Source organism: Etheostoma cragini, chromosome 11 (genome assembly GCF_013103735.1).
Source record: "Etheostoma cragini isolate CJK2018 chromosome 11, CSU_Ecrag_1.0, whole genome shotgun sequence".
Classification (NCBI taxonomy): domain Eukaryota; kingdom Metazoa; phylum Chordata; class Actinopteri; order Perciformes; family Percidae; genus Etheostoma; species Etheostoma cragini.
Genome location: NC_048417.1, coordinates 26,198,124 through 26,216,037, shown reverse-complemented (window position 1 = coordinate 26,216,037; position 17,914 = coordinate 26,198,124). Strand labels below are relative to the sequence as shown.

The 17,914-nt window shown below is 38.8% G+C and overlaps 1 protein-coding gene across 3 annotated transcripts; it reads right to left on the bottom strand.

The window, feature by feature from the left end:
- Window positions 1-5,548: 5,548 nt before the first annotated feature.
- Window positions 5,549-17,316, bottom strand: LOC117952703 (transmembrane protein 50B). Of its 3 annotated transcripts, XR_004658476.1 has the most exons (8): window positions 17,150-17,316; window positions 16,172-16,417; window positions 14,709-14,821; window positions 13,735-13,802; window positions 12,311-12,403; window positions 8,661-8,718; window positions 6,349-6,572; window positions 5,549-6,311 (listed from the first exon to the last, which is right to left on the bottom strand). XR_004658476.1 is itself a non-coding variant. In XM_034885220.1 (7 exons), the coding sequence occupies exons 2-7, from the start codon at window positions 16,227-16,229 to the stop codon at window positions 6,527-6,529; spliced, it is 459 nt and encodes a 152-aa protein (XP_034741111.1). In that variant the 5' UTR covers window positions 16,230-16,417; window positions 17,150-17,316; the 3' UTR covers window positions 5,549-6,526. The 3 variants fall into 3 exon arrangements, 2 of the variants coding, with proteins under 2 accessions (XP_034741111.1, XP_034741110.1); XM_034885220.1 differs by having other exon boundaries at window positions 5,549-6,572; window positions 16,149-16,417; XM_034885219.1 differs by having other exon boundaries at window positions 5,549-6,572.
- Between the last annotated feature and the right edge of the window lie 598 nt (window positions 17,317-17,914).

Genomic DNA, 17,914 nt, shown 5'->3' with positions numbered 1-17,914 from the left:
TGCAATAAGTATCGGAGACAGAAAGGGCAGCTGCAAAACTAAACAGGCGCCATTGCACCTCGCCATTGAATGGTTATGAGAAGCATATGATAAGCCCCAAATCCTTAAATGTAGCCTACCAAAACTCCCTCAATCCCTCATCTGTGATCTGGATATTTTTTGACACATATGAATCGAGCCATTCTGTGCTACTGAGTTTTTGTTTGTTCAGTTGTTCTGTACCGTTATTGTTATTCATGGAATATAGATTAGCTATAGATTTTATGAGTATCATGATGTTTCCCTTGAATGGCTCTGCCATATTGGCTGCACCCATGGTTTTTGCCGACCTCTGTCAACATTTCCAAGTGTTCTTTTACTTCTTTGAATTTGATGTGATCATAAATGTTCTATGAGGCGATGAGTAAAATCATGTGTATCAGTTAGTTTGATGTTGTGTTCAGATCACCTGTTGGCCTTGGGACTTTTTCTGTTCTGACACTGACTCAAAAATAAATAACTAATGTAAAGACTGAAAGCTTTGTGGTTTTTCCCCATAAACAAGGATGGGTCAATTCATTGCAGGCTACTGGGTCACTCAGTCCTCTATAGAGGGTTTCCACCAACGTCACGTTCTTGGCAGTAACCCGGATGTGTGGCCATGTTGGAGGTACTCTATGTAAACAACTAAACAAAGTACAGTGGAGTGTTGTGCACTTTGGATACTTTAATAATAATACATTTTAAGGGAATGTAGCAATGTCTAAACCACAGAAAAGCATCTAAGATGCAAAAGCATATAGCGAAGGACTGGACCTTAAGAAAAGCCACGATATTTCCAGAAACAGTTTATTGGCAGTGCAGATTCCTACGAGTTGGCTCTGTCTTCTTAGATCCATGACAACCCGGTAATTCTTCCTTCAGTCATAAATATTACAAAGGTTTGGAGGCCTGTAACCAGATGGTGTGTGGATGAGTGACGGAGATGCAGTACCAAGTCATTAAAAAACGTGTTTTGAAGGCCAAAGTAAGTAATGCAATAACGTCTCTAATCAACCTAACCTTAACTGTATGAGGACATTGCGATACTCAAGGTGCAGCCAAATGACTCTCACTTATTTATTTTTTTACATAGTTTCATCTACATCACAGCGAATGTCATTGTTTGCAATGCAGCGAGGAAAGTATCTCCTTAAGTGGCGACTCTGCTGTCATCACATGCTGCATCCATGGCCGCTAGCAGGGCCATTTGGGTATGTGGATGCCAGTCATAGGTTTAGGAATGCTGAGTAGGGAGGGAGATATGCCACCTTCACCATGTGCTGCAAACCACTGTCTGATGACATATGGAGTGGTGAAATCGCACAATATCCCAAACAACAACATGCTTGTTCAGACCTCTCTCATTCTCAGGGAGTAAAGAGTGTCAACAAAAGTCAGCAGATGTATGTTGTAAGGACAATGATGGGGGATATGGCTAAAGGACACTGTTTTCTAAGATGGCGGCACACATAGTAATATTCCCTCCTCGTTGGCCTGGGACATCAACGGTTGCTTTCTGTCCAATGAGATTCCTTCCACGTCTTCTACCTTTTGCCAGATTGTAACCAGCCTCATTAAGGTATCCTGTATGAATGTGTGCAGCAGTTCTCTGACCTCCAGCTTCACAACATGCTTTATTACAGAAGAGGGAGCAAGAAAAACTATAACAACAGTTATGGGATTCAGCTGTGAGTGATTGTAGAGAAGTGGCTTATCATTGGTTGCAACTAATGCTTCACACACCCTTTCTCAGTGAAAGCTGAGGTTCACCTAAGAGAAATTGTTATATTTAAGAGTTATTAGGAGAAATATTCAGGAAAAAAGATTTAAAAAAAATTTGCTTGACAGACTACTTCCACATTTTTGTATGTAATGACTCAAGCAATGAAATTAGGACTATTTGTTTTATATGGAATGACTTTTTAGCATTCACAAGTTTAGTTAATTTTGACTGACATGACATAAACAAATGTTGTAAAACAGCAGAGACTTGAATGAAAGCAATTAATGCATGTCCAAAAGCCGTTGCAATTTGTTGGAAGGGATAAGAAATTGCTACTACATGTCCACAAATGATTAAATGTTTTGGAGGTTGAACTAACTGTTGTGCAAATGCACAAAAAATGCACCAAAGCGACAGAGAAAAACTGTAAAGCGCATTGTTAGGCATAACTGACAATCATTGTACCTTATTCCCCCCTGGAGGCTCTGGCTGTGGAGGGAATTACAGCCATCTATGATTCAAACCTGTTAATTAATCCTAAACCTAGAATAAATTATAACTCTTTGAAAGCCTTGTTCTTAATCTGCTAAACTAGATGCCTATCTGACAGTGTTATAGCTACATTCAAGGAAGATATTCCAAGAGCATTTAACTCAGTGCTGTGCCTGTATATAACAGAGGAGTTTTATCTTTACTCCAGTCCCTCCTACAAGCTGCCCTCAGACGACTTTAGACTCGGTTGCTCCTAGCAACTAGCACCTTGGTATAACTCCCAAACTCGCAAATTAAAACAAACCTTGTCAAAACTTGAAAGTAAATGGCGTTCCTATTGAGAACATCCAGAAGTATCTCGCAATCCAGACCATCAGTAGATTCACATCTCACTGCTGTGAAAATGCATTACAAGAAAATAATTAACAGCCCTTTGGGCACTTTTTTGCCCAATGAAAGCTCAAGGTTCTCAGTTCTGGAACATCTATTGCATCCCAAATATCTGCCCTGATTAATGAGACTATACCTGTTACTGTCAATGTTTGGATTCTGAAAAATCTGTCAGCTCTTTGGCATATGTATATGAAACTGTCTGGATACATCTGGTTAAATTTTCTGAACCCAACCTGTGAGTTTTGTGATGATTGGCCTTAAGGTTGCTGATTTGTGTTCATTTATGTCCAGAGCCACGCAGGCCCCTTTTGAAGTTCATTGGTCAATAACGTGAAAAGTGACTGAGATATGGACATGGTTGATACAATGTCTAATAAGCTTGATCCATTGATGACTCACTGAAACTTTGGTGGAAATTGTATCAACAGTGTAGGAGATCTCAATTCAAAATGGTGGCAAGGTTTTCTAGGCGGTTCTTAATGGTCCTTGAGGCTTTTTGTGGAGCACATTAAGCTGCATCTGTGTGAGACATTTCAACTCAATCTGACTTACGGTGTGGGTGGCGTGGCCTTGCAAAGTTTGCATTTTGAAGCCTTAATTACAGCGCCACCATGTGGCCGATTGGTTCATATTTCCATAGAACCACATGTACACCATTTCCAGTTATTCCCCCAGGTTTCATGTTTCCAGCTCATTCAGCTCACAGGAATTTGAGCCAGCGCAGCAGACGGCAAATAATAATAATAATAATAACTAAAACAAATAAACATAAAAGGGTTCTACAGCTCGCGGTTTGAACCCTAATGATGATAATGTGGTTGTGTTTATTAATGAAACCTCAGCCGTCAAATAAAAAACAAAAATGTATAATGCCATTACATCTGCATTATAAATAAATGCAAATAATAAAATGTGGTTACAGAAACTCCATATTACACAAAATTGTAATTAAAATACAGTACAGAGTATTACTGACAACACTTTCAGAGATAAAGTAAATGTAAATGTGCTGTATTTATATAGCGCTTTTCCAGTCTTAACAACTGCTCAAAGCGCTTTTACATCTACAGGAAACATTCACCATTCACACACTGTGGCCGGGGCTGCCGTACAAGGTGCCACCTGCTCATTAGATTAACATTCACACTCCGATGCGCAGCACCGGGGGCAACTCGGGGTTCAGTGTCTTGCCCAAGGACACTTCGACAATGACTGCAGGGGCGGGGATCGAACCACCAACCTTCCGATTGGCAGGCAACCGCTCTACCACTGAGCCACAGCCGCCCCGGTAGGACTTCCTGTACCTGAACATGGACATTAGATTTTGTAGGCATACACCAAAACTACACTGAGTGTTAGTTAGCCTACTAGCTATTTTTAATGACATAATGTGTTGCTTTGTGTTAAAGAATTAGCATTGAATAACCTATAACCTAATGTAATTTTTCAATGTCATGTTACACAAGGCTGTGAAATGATGAAAAGGACTAGGCCTTTTGTGAGTGTGTGAAGCCTTCCCAACCAACCAGCAGGTCTTAAGTTTGACAGCACTAAATGGCACGATTATTTTCATAGTCATGAAGCACACCCACTCTTGATAGCTGACTATGCAATTCGCTAAGCTAGGCAGCCTATTTCTATAATTAGCTGGCACCAGTACCTCTTGCTGATGTGAAAATAACTCTGCTGGCTTTACTCTTCTTCCTCAGTTTTTTTTTTTTTACACGCAACATATAAGGGATCTTGTTAATATTGCGTTATTAGACTTTTTTTGTGCCGACGGATGTTTTTCCCCCAAACGCAAAGATTGTCTAACATACCTAACTAACTTAGATACGTTACATGGGCTTCGTGACAGAGCATGTGAGGCGAGCAGAGCGTAAGTAAGCGAAATGAACTGTATTTATAAAGCTTTTCTAGTCTACTCAAAGCTCTTTTATAAAGCTCTTTTGTGTCTTTCACAAAGCCTCTTTTACAGGAACCATTATCCATTCACACATTCACACAATGTGGCCGAGTCTGCCGTACATGGTGCCACCTGTATATTAGATACACACACACATTTACATTATGATGGATCAGGATTTAGTGTCTTGCCCAAGGACACTTTGACATGGAACTGCAGGGCCAGGGATCAAACTACCAACCTTCCAACAACCGCTCTTCCATTGAGTCACCCAAGACGATTGTGAGTGATTTAAGAAAGCGCGTTCTTTTTCTGCCTCCCTGAATGCATCTGTGGAGGAGCCAGACCTTACTCTGCAGCGCTGTGGAGATAGAGCTTCAATGCGTGACTACAGCAGCCCTACCTCTCCATGCTGCCAGTTTCCTCCACTTTGTGCTGGAAAAGCACTGGGCACCGGTAAGGGTGGGCACCGGTCATCTCATAAATACAACACCATATTTTTATTTTTATGGAGTGAGCGGTAAGCGAACTAAGTAGAGCGGGATGAAATCTGAGTTGAAGGTGAAGCGCTTTAGAGGAGCAGAGGGAAAAAAAACACTTCTGCGGGCACTCACCTCTCCACTTCCGTTCAGATGCTTTATGGAAATAGAAGCACGTTACATCATTTTTTTACCTACGTAAGTTAAAATAAGTCAAAATTCCCTTTTGGTTTTGTACAGGACTGAAAAGCGGTGTCTTGGGTAAAAGTAATGTAAATGTAAATGTGCTGTATTTATATAGCGCTTTTCCAGTCTTAACAACTGCTCAAAGCGCTTTTACATCTACAGGGAACATTCACCATTCACACACATCCATACAGTTTGACCCATCCATCTACCCTAAACTCTTCCCTTCAGGGACACTCAGGTCAGCTGATCAACTGAGTCGGGGAGTGCCCAAAACTTATCATAAGCTCAAAGGGTCTGGCTACTTTGGCTTTTGGACAACTGGATGGATGACTATCTACAGCATTCTCCAATTAACAATGTGCTTTATTTTTCACATTTTAAGCTCTTTACAAGATCCACAAATGATTAAAAGTTTGAACGGAAGATGGGAAATAACCCCAAACTCCCAGATTGTATTTTTACTCCACCTTATAAGCTTAAAAAAACATTCAAAAATTGTCTGATGCCCATGTCTATATGTAATACTGTAGCAAATACTGTAAATTAGTCCATTACAAGTCCTTTAATACTGTTCCTACAGCAGTCTGACTTCACAAAATTTGTTTTATACTTATACTAAAAAAACATCAGAATACTTGCATTTCACTTTACACAACATGTTCTGGAAGAGCTAAACAAGGACCAAGTACAAGAGAACAAAACAGACAGTGTAAAAAACACTTCCTCCTGAGGCAGAGACTAACATGTCAAAAGGAAACCCCAATATGAGTCAGACCCATGAAAGAAAAAAACTCATATCATCTGAAATACATTAAAAAATAATAAGTAGAGACAGCAGAAAGGGCCATGGTTAAGACTCACAGCCACTTCAAATTGTACTTATGTAAATAAATCAGTCCGGCCCAGAACAAATGCTGTTTTCCCTTTCTGATCCACTACAGTAAACTTACACTGTAACCATCTACACATTGAACAAATGCTGACATGAGTTGACACATGATCCTTAAGATACATCTGAAATACGATAACAATGACCTGAACCTAGCTTCTTAGTTTTGGATAACAAACAAAGGAATTCCCTCATTTATAATGCAAACATTGAAAATAACTTTCCTCAAGAGCAGCACAGATAGTATGAGAAAAACTAGAAGTATGCAAATGTAGCCAAAGCAAGGACAGAACAACTATTTCCGTATCAGGAAACACATGACAAGGGATGCAGAACTACTAAAAGTATCTACAACACACTATATGCCTGATGTGTGTGTGTTGGTGAGAGAGAGAAAGAGAGAGAGACAGAGAGACAGTAATAAGACAGACCCTCTAACCCCATAAATCTTCAGTCCTGCCAAACTTGTAGATCAGAGTGCTGCAGAGAGAGAGAGAGAGAGAGAGAGAGAGAGAGAGAGAGAGGAGGGGAAGAACAGTTTGTTAGGACACATCTCTGCAGCACAGACCAGACAAATGGCTTTTCACGATCAAAGAGCTTCAGTGGAAGTGCTGCACATTTTGTGTGCTTGAACAAGAAAACAGGTTACTATAGTAACTGAAGCATATATATATATAAATACAGTATATACAGTGGGGCTTGAAAGTTTGGGCGGCACAGGTAATAATTTGTATTAATGTGCATAAAGAAGCCAAGAAAAGATGGAAAAATCTCCAAAAGGCATCGAATGACAGATAAGACATTGCACAAAAAGTTAGATTTTATTTTTTTATACACACTTTAAAAATAACAGAAAACAAACAAAATGGCATCTGCAAAAAAATGGGCGTCTTTGCCCATTCTTCCTTCCAAAAGCCTTCCAGTTCTTTGAGATTTCTGGGCTGTCTGTCACCCACTGCTCTTTTAAGGTCTATCCATATATTTTCAATTATTTTGAGGTCAGGGGATTGTGAAGGTCATGGCAAAACCTTCAGTTTACGCCTATTGATGTAATCCACCGTGGATTTTGAGGTGTGTTTAGGATCATTATCCATTAGTAGAAGCCATCCTCTCTTTAACTTCAGCTTTTTCAAAGATGGCATCAAGTTAGCGTCCAAAATTTGCTGACATTTTATTGAATGCATTTTTTCTTCTACTCGTGAAATGTTCCCTGTGCCACTGGCTGCAATACAACCTGAAAGCATGATTGATCCCCCCATGCTTAACAGTTGGACAGAGGTTCTTTTCATTAAATTCTGTGCCCTTTCTTCTTCAAACGTACCTTTGCTCATTGCGGCCATAAAGTTATATTTTAACCTCATTGGTCCACAGAACTTGTCCCACAATGATTCAGGCTTTCTCTATATGTTCATTAGCAAACTTCAAATGCTGATTTTTGTGGTGAGGACGTAGAAGAGGTTTTCTTCTGATGACTCTTTCATGAAGACCATATCTGTATAAGTTTAACTCTTTATAGTGGAATGGTGTACCAAAACTCCAGTGTCTACCATGTCTTTCTGGATGGATCGGGCAGTCTAACCTGGGTTCGGACTTGCTTTTCTCACAATCCTGTGAGCTGTTCTGTCTGATATTTTTCTTGGTCTCCCAGATTTTGCTTTAACTTCCACTGTTCCTGATGAGGGACATTTCTTAATTACATTCCGAACAGAGGAAATTGGCATCTGAAAACACTTTGCTATCATCTTATAGCCTTCTCCTGCTTTGTGAGCGTCAACTATTTTCAGTTTCAGTTTTCTAGACAACTGCTTAGAAGAACCCATGGTGCTGATTGTTGGGGCAAGGTCAGATGAGTCTGGAAATGTAAAACCTTAAGATCGACATCACCTGGTCTTTCCAGACAATGATTAAGAACAATCCATACCACTGTCAGGTCTCAGCTTTCCAAAGGGGGGGTGCATGCTAGAAACTCTGCAGGGTGCCCAAAGTTTTGCAGACTCAATTTTCTTGTTTTCTGTTGATTTGAAAGTGTAAATGATGGAAATAAAATCTAAGTTTTTGTGACATATTATACGCATGTCTAATCTGTCATTTGATGCCTTTTGGAGATTTTTCCATCTTTTGTTGACTTCTTTATGCAGATTAATAGAAAGATTTTACCTGGGGTGCCCAAACTTTTGAGCCCCACTGTGTGTGTGTGTATATTTTTGCACTCATTTTTCATGAGCTGAACTCAGAGATTTAAGACTTTTTCTATTGGTGGTCTATGGAGTGGGGGATGGTATATATATATATATACAAATATATATATATACTGTATATAAGAAAAACTGTAATTGTACCTATCAGCTTGGACCTAGATGATTAATAAGAATTGTATCTACATTGAAATTCTGAAGCTGTTCCCATGACGATTTGAGAGAGAGCAGTTTTTATTTGGTGGGCTTTTAGTGTCCAATATTCTGATACTTAATACAAGTTGCCTAAAATTGGCTACCGCTACTTTTACAGAAAGGCAATGTGAATACTGCTTACTAAGTTGGTTTTAGTCCGGTTTCAGGTTATCCTCACCTAAAAAAGATGAAGGCGTTCTGAAAGAACACAGCCAGCCCGGGGGCCACTTCTTTCTCTAGGAATTTAACAAAACAAAAGCACACAGTCAATAACACAACAGTAACAGTTAGCAAAGGGATTTTGAAACAGATGCTTGAGTGTGTGTAAATGTTTGATTATAAATGTGTTAGCCACCAATTGCCTCCAATGGATCCAACATTCATTATCATACATTAAGAGATGTTTTCTGGATAACTAAAGAATGTAAGTCCAATATACACTCTCATTTGAGCCATGTTTTTTGGTCTCCACCAACTCCCGTGAGAAATATTTGGCTCTTTAGGTTTACACGTTAAACCTGCTATAGGTTGTACTAAAAAAGTTAAGTTCAGGGAAGTAAAAGTTAAAGGGATCGGAAAACCAAATTATTGAGCTTTAAACTATCCGGCTGACAGGGAATCTATACACAAACAGATCTTTTTTTCTTAAGATAATTTTTTTTTTTTTTTTGGTCTTTAAAAGATAGGATAGCTGAAGATGAAAGAGTGGGAGAGAGGGGGGGGTGACATGCAGAAAAGAGCCCAAGGCGAAATTGGAACCGGGCCGCTGCAGAAAGGACTGAGCCTTAGTAAATGGGTTACACGCTCAACCAGGTGAGCTCCCAGGGCGACCCCAAGTATAAAACTTTAATTATTTTTTACTTCTTGGTACTACAATAATAAAATCATTCGCTATTTTAGTCCGATATATGGAAAATTGAAGTGAGATAAAAAGAAAACGTGAGAACTGACAATGAAAGTAATATGAACGGTTTCTTTTTAGCTATAACACAAAGCTTTGTTCTTTCCAACTTTGTCCTTTAATTTGTTTCCCCTCCCTGTGTACTGCTGTCCACTGATCACTGATTTGATCTTGTGCACATGGCCATAACTTGTACTTGTTGGAATGAAAGTAATGGCTCAAATGACCTTTACTCTTTCTGTATGTTAATGAGCTGACAGACTGCTGTAGTGCCTCATATGTGATTCTGAACTTTCTATGAAGTGACCGGACAAGATCTTTTAAAAAATGCGAACTTCTCACTGCTGTTGGATAAAAGACGATAATTACCTCCAGTTTAAGCCAGGAAATGCCATTTTTCAAGCTAGCAACGGGTGTAAAGGTGAAAGCTGTTGCAGGCCAGAGAGGACATATCATTCTGTCAGTGTAATAAGAGAAAGGTCAAAAGTCAAGATGGTTTGCAGCGCACAGGCCTAATTTCTCAGAGTCAAGATAAAAAGAGGATTCAGCTCAGCTTTACCTGCTGAAATCTTCTATAATGCTGGCAAATCGGGATCTATGCATGTTGGGAGTGTAAAGACTCACCTATACAAATCAGAAAGCAATATGTAAGGAGGGCACAGAGGCCCAAAGTACTGTTCCACATGTTCCCTACACAGGCCAGCGTCCAAACACATTTCCTTTAAGAAGATAAGGTTGTTTGCAGAGATGGGAAGTAACGAAGAACAAATACTTTGTAACTGTACTCAATCTTTTCAGATATGTTTACTTTACGATTGATTTCCGTGGCGACTTTTTACTTTCACTCCTTACATTTTAACACAAATATTGGTACTTTCTACTTCTTAAGATTTACAAAACTGGCTAATTACTTTACTTTTGTACTAAAGGTCGTCTATCAGGTGTGATTGTGAGTGCATGTCGGAGAATAGCACAGAGAAAAAATTAAGAGAAAAGTAAAAGAGACCAGCTGTCTGGATGATAATCAGCTGAGATTGTGCGAGTGAGTCCTTGAGAACTGTAAGTTGTACAACTGATGTTGTCAGTTAATTTAAGACTGTTGTTGTGTTGGTCTATAGTTCTGGCACATTTAAAGTAAGTTAGCTAGTGAGTTATTATTTGCTAGCATATATGCGATTCCTATGCACTTATGGGAGCCTTTCCAATGTTATTTATTTCTTTTATTACCACACACAAACACAGCAATATAGGGTTGGGCATCCTTTAGATTTTAAGAATTCTGATTTCAATTCCTCCTTTCGATTCTGGTTCTTATCGATTCTTGATTCCAATTCTGTTGTTAAAACTGCTCACATGCCTATTTTCACACAAATAAGAGGAAAGTTACAGGGCTTTTTCAATGTAAAAGAAAGCCCCACTACAGTGCTGCGTATTGTTCTGCAAGGATACAACGCAACATAAGCCTGGCCACTTCTGAAACCCAAACTTGTGCATATTAAATTGGGAAGCAATGATGTATTCAAAACTAAATCCTCTAAACGATTACAATAAGAAACGATTCTACTGGAATCGTAATTGTTGAACCGATCCCAAGAAGGAATCGGTTCTCGATGCCCAACCCTACAGCCACAGCAGAGCTACTCGCGTCCATGTTTGTACTGATGCTTGATTCTAATAAAGAGAGAAGTTGTCGCAGTCCATGTTTTAACAGATTCTTTTTCCAGGTCCAGGTAGCTTTGCCTGGACATTCCCAAGGCTATCTTTACTTTTATACTTTAAGTACATTTTCAAGCCGGTACTTACTTTTACTTGAGTAAATAAGTTAAATCAGTAATTCTACTTTGTATTTTTAACCCAAGTATCTGTACTTTAATGCTGTGCTTTAATTACTATTTATTACTGAATCAATGAGATCAAATGGAGAGTTGTGCAGAAAAACTATAAGAGGAGAGAGAAGAGCAGAGAGACCCCAGGAAGAGTGTGATAACAACAAACATCTCATCTGTCCCTTTTGATTGACTGTCTGAACTTTTAACCTGCCTAAAGTGAGTGAACAGTGTATTTCAATGCATGTATGTGCATCGGGATCTGTGTGTGTGTGTCTGGCGGCCGCAAATCATTTGCATTTATTCAAACTGTATTATGTGTTTATGTGTGATGATATAAAGCGTGTTGTAGTTGTAGAGACCTCCTTCTCTGTTGTAACATATAAGACAATACAGCATGTGATAAAGGAGGAAGTGTGCCTTTTTCTTTCCTTAGGAGTGGCATTGTGTGAGAGAGTCTGTTTTCGATAACTTACATTTTATATTTTAGCCTTTTGCCGTGGCAGTTTAGTCTAGCTTTTCCATCAAATCATTTTCATTCTATTTTTATCTTTTCTAACCATTTTATTGAATACATGTTATGAATAATTTCTGATTCTGATAAAGCAAGTAGACTGTAGACTAATGAAAGAGCAGTTTCTTCTGTTTATAAATATCCTTAGTAAGGCCCCTTGCTATTTCTAACTATTACTCTAATGTGTTTGAATGTGATAAGGTTAGAGAGAGAGAGAAAGACTAAATCACTTTATACTGCAGGCAGCATTCACCATTCACACACACACACACACACACATTGATTCACTGGAGGCCGAGGCATCCATACAGGGGCCACCTGCTCATTAGATAAATATTCAACATGCTCAATTCAACATTCAACATCCACACACCATCTGGAGAAATAGACATGTAGACTGCAGTGTCCAACAAAAAAAAAAAAAAAAACAGACCTTCATTCATCCAGAAAGCTAAAGTTACTTTAAAAGATAAAATATTTGGTTGGTACACAAGTATCCATGGAAATACAAAACAATAAGCAGGGCCAGAAGAAGTTGTGAAGAAGGAATAGTTAGAGAAAATGTGTTGAAATGGAGGGACACTCACTTGGCACCACGTAGCCACCGAAAAGGATCCAGATGGAAGCGATGAGCGAGCCAAACATCATCATGAAGCCGATAAACAACCAGAGACGAGCTCCTGCAAGCACAGCAGCGCTAATCACCGTCATTAGCTCACCCAGTAGTCTTCACACCATAGGCTTCTACTACGAAGCAAGATTAAGGGTTACCGAGGTAGCTTCAGGTTCAACCCAGGGTTTTGTTTATCACGACGCCTGGTCACTTGTTACCGGGTTACATCGCTATGGTAGTTCCAACTTGGAACCGTTGGGATATTTTGTTTTCAAATCAGATCATGCAGATTTAACATGCACAAGTTTTGGTTTCCGTAGCGGCCACAGTATGTTGCCAATGGTTGGTTTGAATTATGTTTTTATATATTTTTGTGTTATTTATTTGCTCCCACAATCGCTTAACCCTGCCAGGGTTGCAAAATGCACAAGTGTAATTATGTTTACATCTTGTTGTGCCTGACTGATGGCAAAGTGATATTAATAAGCCTGGTAATTTACACATTTATAGCATATTCCTTTTGCCTAGTTCACGTAAATAATACATAACAACATCATGCTAGTTATCTTTAGCAGTTTATGAGCAAGATGCTGTCTTTAAATGGTTGACAAAATAAAAACAGTGTTTCAACTGAGGTAGGCATTACAGACAGAGGTGTAATTACAAGAGGATACCCTCCTTCCCAGCCGTGCTAAGCACACACACATATGATTAATCCTGTTGTACGTCTGCCTCTGTATCTTGGCAAAAGTGCTTTTTAATCATGTATTGTATGTAATTATAAAATCAATTATCATAACAATGTGCTATAATGTAGACTAATGCGGCCTCTATTACCTGTAAATTAATATGAAATAACCGTCCCATTCATATATATATTCATGAAAAATGTCATTAACTTATGCCAACTTCAAACCAAACCACTTTTTGAGCGATTCCTGTCACATACAAATTTTAAATGTAGGAACAAAATCACGGGTCTTGCTAGAGTCAAGGCGTACTCCCGTCTCAATTGTTCAGTGTATAATTGTACAAATGAATGGTAAAAATATGCTGTGTGGGAGTATATCTAGAGGGGTTAAAGTAGGGCTGGAAAATATATCGATATTATGTCGACATCAATATATGAGGGTAGATAGTGTCTTCAATTTCCTGTTGTCTTTTCCTGGTATTAAATGCCGCATTACAGTAAAGTGATGTGATGTTCTGAACCGAAAGGCTTCAATGAATCATGTGGAAGCGCCAACAGTTTTGTTGTCATTACTTAGAATTCCTCATGGGGGAGACAGAAACTACGCACTATAGCTTTAAGTTCATTGTGCTAAAAAAGCAGTCAGCTGCAGCACATTTACTGGAGTACATAAATAGATGAATAAATACACATTTAGAGAAACACACCTGTCCGGCCAAGGCAGCCTTCTCCATATGTGTCTCCTCTCACCTGGCCATTAGAAACTGCATTTATCCTAAAATAAAGAAATCAACAAATAGGCATTTAAACAAAAAAGGAAAAGTCCTAAACTTTCCCTGTTCGACACTAGAGTCAGCTGACCTGAGTACTTGATATTACGCATATGGCATTTCCTGTTTTGTTTTTTTTAAATATTCATTCGATTCTGATAAATGAATAGTTAAAAAATAAAAACGGAATGTCAACCCGTGTTATGAGCATTGGCATTACATAGTTTGTCCACCAGAGGACACTCTACAACGTCCCTGTTAGTGTTGGCATTGCATGGTCAGTCCACCAGAGGACGCTCTACAACGTCCCTGTTGACAACACTTATTTGTTTTTGTTTGTTAATGTTAAAGTTTGTATTTTATACATTTTATTTATCAGAACTTCAATATATTTTGATGTTCTGTTGTGACAATAAAACAAATTATCATGTAATTTTAGTGAGAAGTTATAAATAACTACAAATAACTAAGGTTAATAACTACGGTTTTGCAACGCGTTTCTGGATTGATTTTTGAAATATACAGCATATTTCAAAATATGTAGGCCTGTTTGATTCGTATTCTACTTCAATTTGTGAATACATTTACAGTTTTTTAGTAGCCTTGGTACCTCACTAAACTGATGCTATAATATGGGATTTTTAATTTGATTTTTGAACATACAATGTTTTCTCCCATAAACATGCAAAGCAAATCCTCTTCTTAACTCTGCAATCATGCATGTTAAACAGACCATTATTACAATTATTGTACCATTACCATTAATATAATTTTTCTGACAAACGTTGGGTTTGCAGTTTCAATTTCTGTAATAATAATAATTTAAAAAAAATTTGACAAATTTAGCTGATGAGTGGTGTACGTAACATTACTCAAGCATATCCAAATGTGTCCATATGTCCAGCACTTACATGAAGAATGCTATGGTGGAGAAGACGCCACATGTGTGGAATGCATGGTTCATCTGCTCCTGAGATGGATACGTCACTGCTGCGTCAATCATGATCCACCAGCCTGTGAAGAACTGGGAAAAGAGAATACAGGGTTACCACTTAAGGTATCTGAATGCATGCGATGCAGTTCCATTACATGACTCTTCTTACATTGGAATGTTGGAAAAAGAGAATACAGAAAGATAGAGGGTTACAAAAAGTCCTAAAAGCTCTTCATGATCACATTGTTGTGAGACGTGGGGGAAGAAAGTGAGCCAATTAGAGGTCACATATCATTCTCCTTTTAAGGGTCAAAGTTGTTATTTTGGGTTTCTACTAGAACATGTGTACATGCTTTAATGTTAAAAAAAACTTATTTGCCTCATGTTGTCTGCCTGAAAATACCTTTGTTCACCTTTTGATTGAAATGCTCCTTTTTAGAGCCTGTTTCTTTAACAACCATTGAAAAAGCGCAGTCTGCTCTTATTGGTCAGCATTTGTTGGTCTTTCGCATCTGTGCTCTCTGCACCGTAATTGCAGCCGGAAATTACTGTAAAGATACTTTAAAGTGGCAGATGTACTCGTGCTCAACACCGGGCGTGGGCCCCCCTAGTTGGCGCACATAGACGTTTATGCTCAACATTCTGTTCATTGCATTACTCTCTGAAACACCAGGGGTAGGGCTGCAAAATTAACCAAATTTTAATCACGATCACGATTTGGGCTTCCCATTCTAAAATTTGTGTGATTAAGCGATATTTTAAACGCATCATTCCGGTCATAGAACGCTCCGTTTTTTTTTTTTACATGCGTTACATGACCCATTTCTTTTGTAAAACCGTCTCTGTTTACCTCTCCTCCTGCTCTCCGTGCAGCCACGTTCCCATTCACTCACATACGGCTCCCAGCAACACGCAGAGACACAGCGGCAACAGCGCCGGTCCACACTTCTCACATTTGTTCACAGTTTTAATTGTTATTAACACAGCTGTATATTGTTAAGCATGAGAGGCAAACCTGTATTTGTACCAATCTTTCCGCTGGTAATTCTGCTATTGCAGCCGCCACGGCGAAAAACACAGAAGGAGTTATGGAGCAAGACTTTGATCCATGATCTCAGGTCTCAGTTCAGGGACACACTTTTATATGGCACTTAAATGCACTTAATGTTTAGTTTTTTTAGCAATGATATTGTAAGCAATGTAGGCAATAAAAATGGTACTTTTTCCAAAAATTAAACCAAAGTAATGTAAATTAGTTTAAAATTATTAAATTAAATTGTTATTAAAATAACAAAAAAGTCACGGAAATCTCACTTTTACAATACGGCACTTTTAAAGACGAAGAAGTTTCTGAAATACCAGTCAGGAAAAGCCACGACCTATGATATTAACAATGCTGCTCTCTATATACACTCCCACTCCAATATTTCAGCCACTGACCAGAACTCCAGAGACAATAGAAGCCACTGCGTTCCTCCTCTCCCCCCAGTCGATGCATTCACACTCTGGCCAGCGGAAGCTATCCAGAAAACCTGCCATCTGCAGCCCTCTTCCTGTCCTTCTTCTTTTTCTCTGATCCTTCTCTGCACAGGTAAACCAGTTCCCGTCCTGCCTCCGTATGGGTCAACACCTGCTGTTCCTTACAGCTCTGCTTCCGGCTCAAACCAGTGACTCTGTCAGAGTTGCCTGTAGATGATGCATACATGCATGTATTATTAACATCTTCTATACGCAACCATTGGTTTGATGTGTGACTGTTTTTCAGACATGGAAACCAATCTAGGTTAAGTGTGCTATGTTTCCGACGGGTTTCTCAAGCACAAATGTGCCCTTACTATAAGGACAGCACGGACAGCTTGTCCTTTTAAGTACTTAATTTTCATTTCAATATAAAGTCAATCTAACAAACTGCTCTAATGAATTCAATTATTGGTTGATTTTCACAATTGTGTTACACTAGCTAAATCAATAACCTAATAATGAGCGGCACAACTACACGTTATATATATATATATATATATATATATAATATCTAATATTAATTACTGCCAAGCTTGAAAACAAACACACCAGATAAATTAACATAGCTCCAACATTAGCACAGCAATCCTATTTCTTTGTCCACTGTTTGGTAAAAACGTAAATATATATATATCTACTATGTATTGGCTTGATACCATTAACACACACACCGTCCCTGGGTTGTGTGAAGGCTTTATTGATGTTAGGGAGCTAACAGCACGTTCCTCGTCCAGTGGGAGATGCAGCTTCCTTGTTTACAACGATAACGTGGGAAGCCAGCTAACGGTGAACAAATGTCCACCATGAACGGAGTGCGTTTAAACGTAACAACCATGGCAACGTAGTAATAACCCATAATGAAATGTTTTATATGTAGGGTTACGTGAAATTGCCCACCTTGTCAAGAGCCCCGTGATTGCTTTCAGTTTCCATGAAAATACAACTGTCTTCTTCTTTGCCGACTTCTTCTTTTTCTTCTTCTTCTCTTATTTAATGGCGGAATGCAAACAACTTTTACCGCCACCTACTGTACACATAGACTTAGTGTAAATATTAATGGTCTATGACTGTACATGAATATGTTGCATCATTAATACCCTTGGGATATCTTAAAGGGATATTTCACCACTAGAAAGATTAATAAGTATTACATTTGGTCATTAATGTAGTAGAAATGGGAATTTTGGCTCATGTGGATGAAAGACAACTCCTAGAATGCACTTGCTTCGCTTCCCTAGGAGTCTAGTCCCAAGCCACACCTACCAAAAACAGACATAATAGACAGTCAAATGTGTTTTATTGTCATTTCAACCATAAACACAAAACAATGTTTTACCGTGGAGCAAGTGGTGTTACACATTTAAAATATATGAAAACAACATTATATACAAACAACATATGACACGGCTACATTTAGTGCATACACATTATGGGCTTCGTAAAGTTCAGCTAATGCTTTGATAGCATTAGCACTTTAAAGCACCAATTCACAGCTGTGTTTAAATGAATTGGCGTGGAATGTTGAATGGTCGGCATTTAACAGTCGCAAACTCCCCCAGCGATGAGCAGTTAGTTGGATACAAGCACCCCCATTTCTGCACCTGTCCGTGTTAACACAGCCTACCTCCACGAGGCTTACTCTCAACTCGCACCGGCTAATGA

Bases quoted from the DNA above. Each gene is read 5' to 3' on its own strand.
- LOC117952703 (XM_034885219.1), bottom strand. From the start codon at position 16,270: ATGGCAGGTTTTCTGGATAGCTTCCGCTGGCCAGAGTGTGAATGCATC. The intron at 14,822-16,171 runs GTCAGTGGCTGA...CTCTTTTCCCAG, and splicing joins CTATTGTCTCTGGAGTTCTG to TTCTTCACAGGCTGGTGGAT. The intron at 13,803-14,708 runs GTAAGTGCTGGA...TCTTTATTTTAG, and splicing joins TCCACCATAGCATTCTTCAT to GATAAATGCAGTTTCTAATG.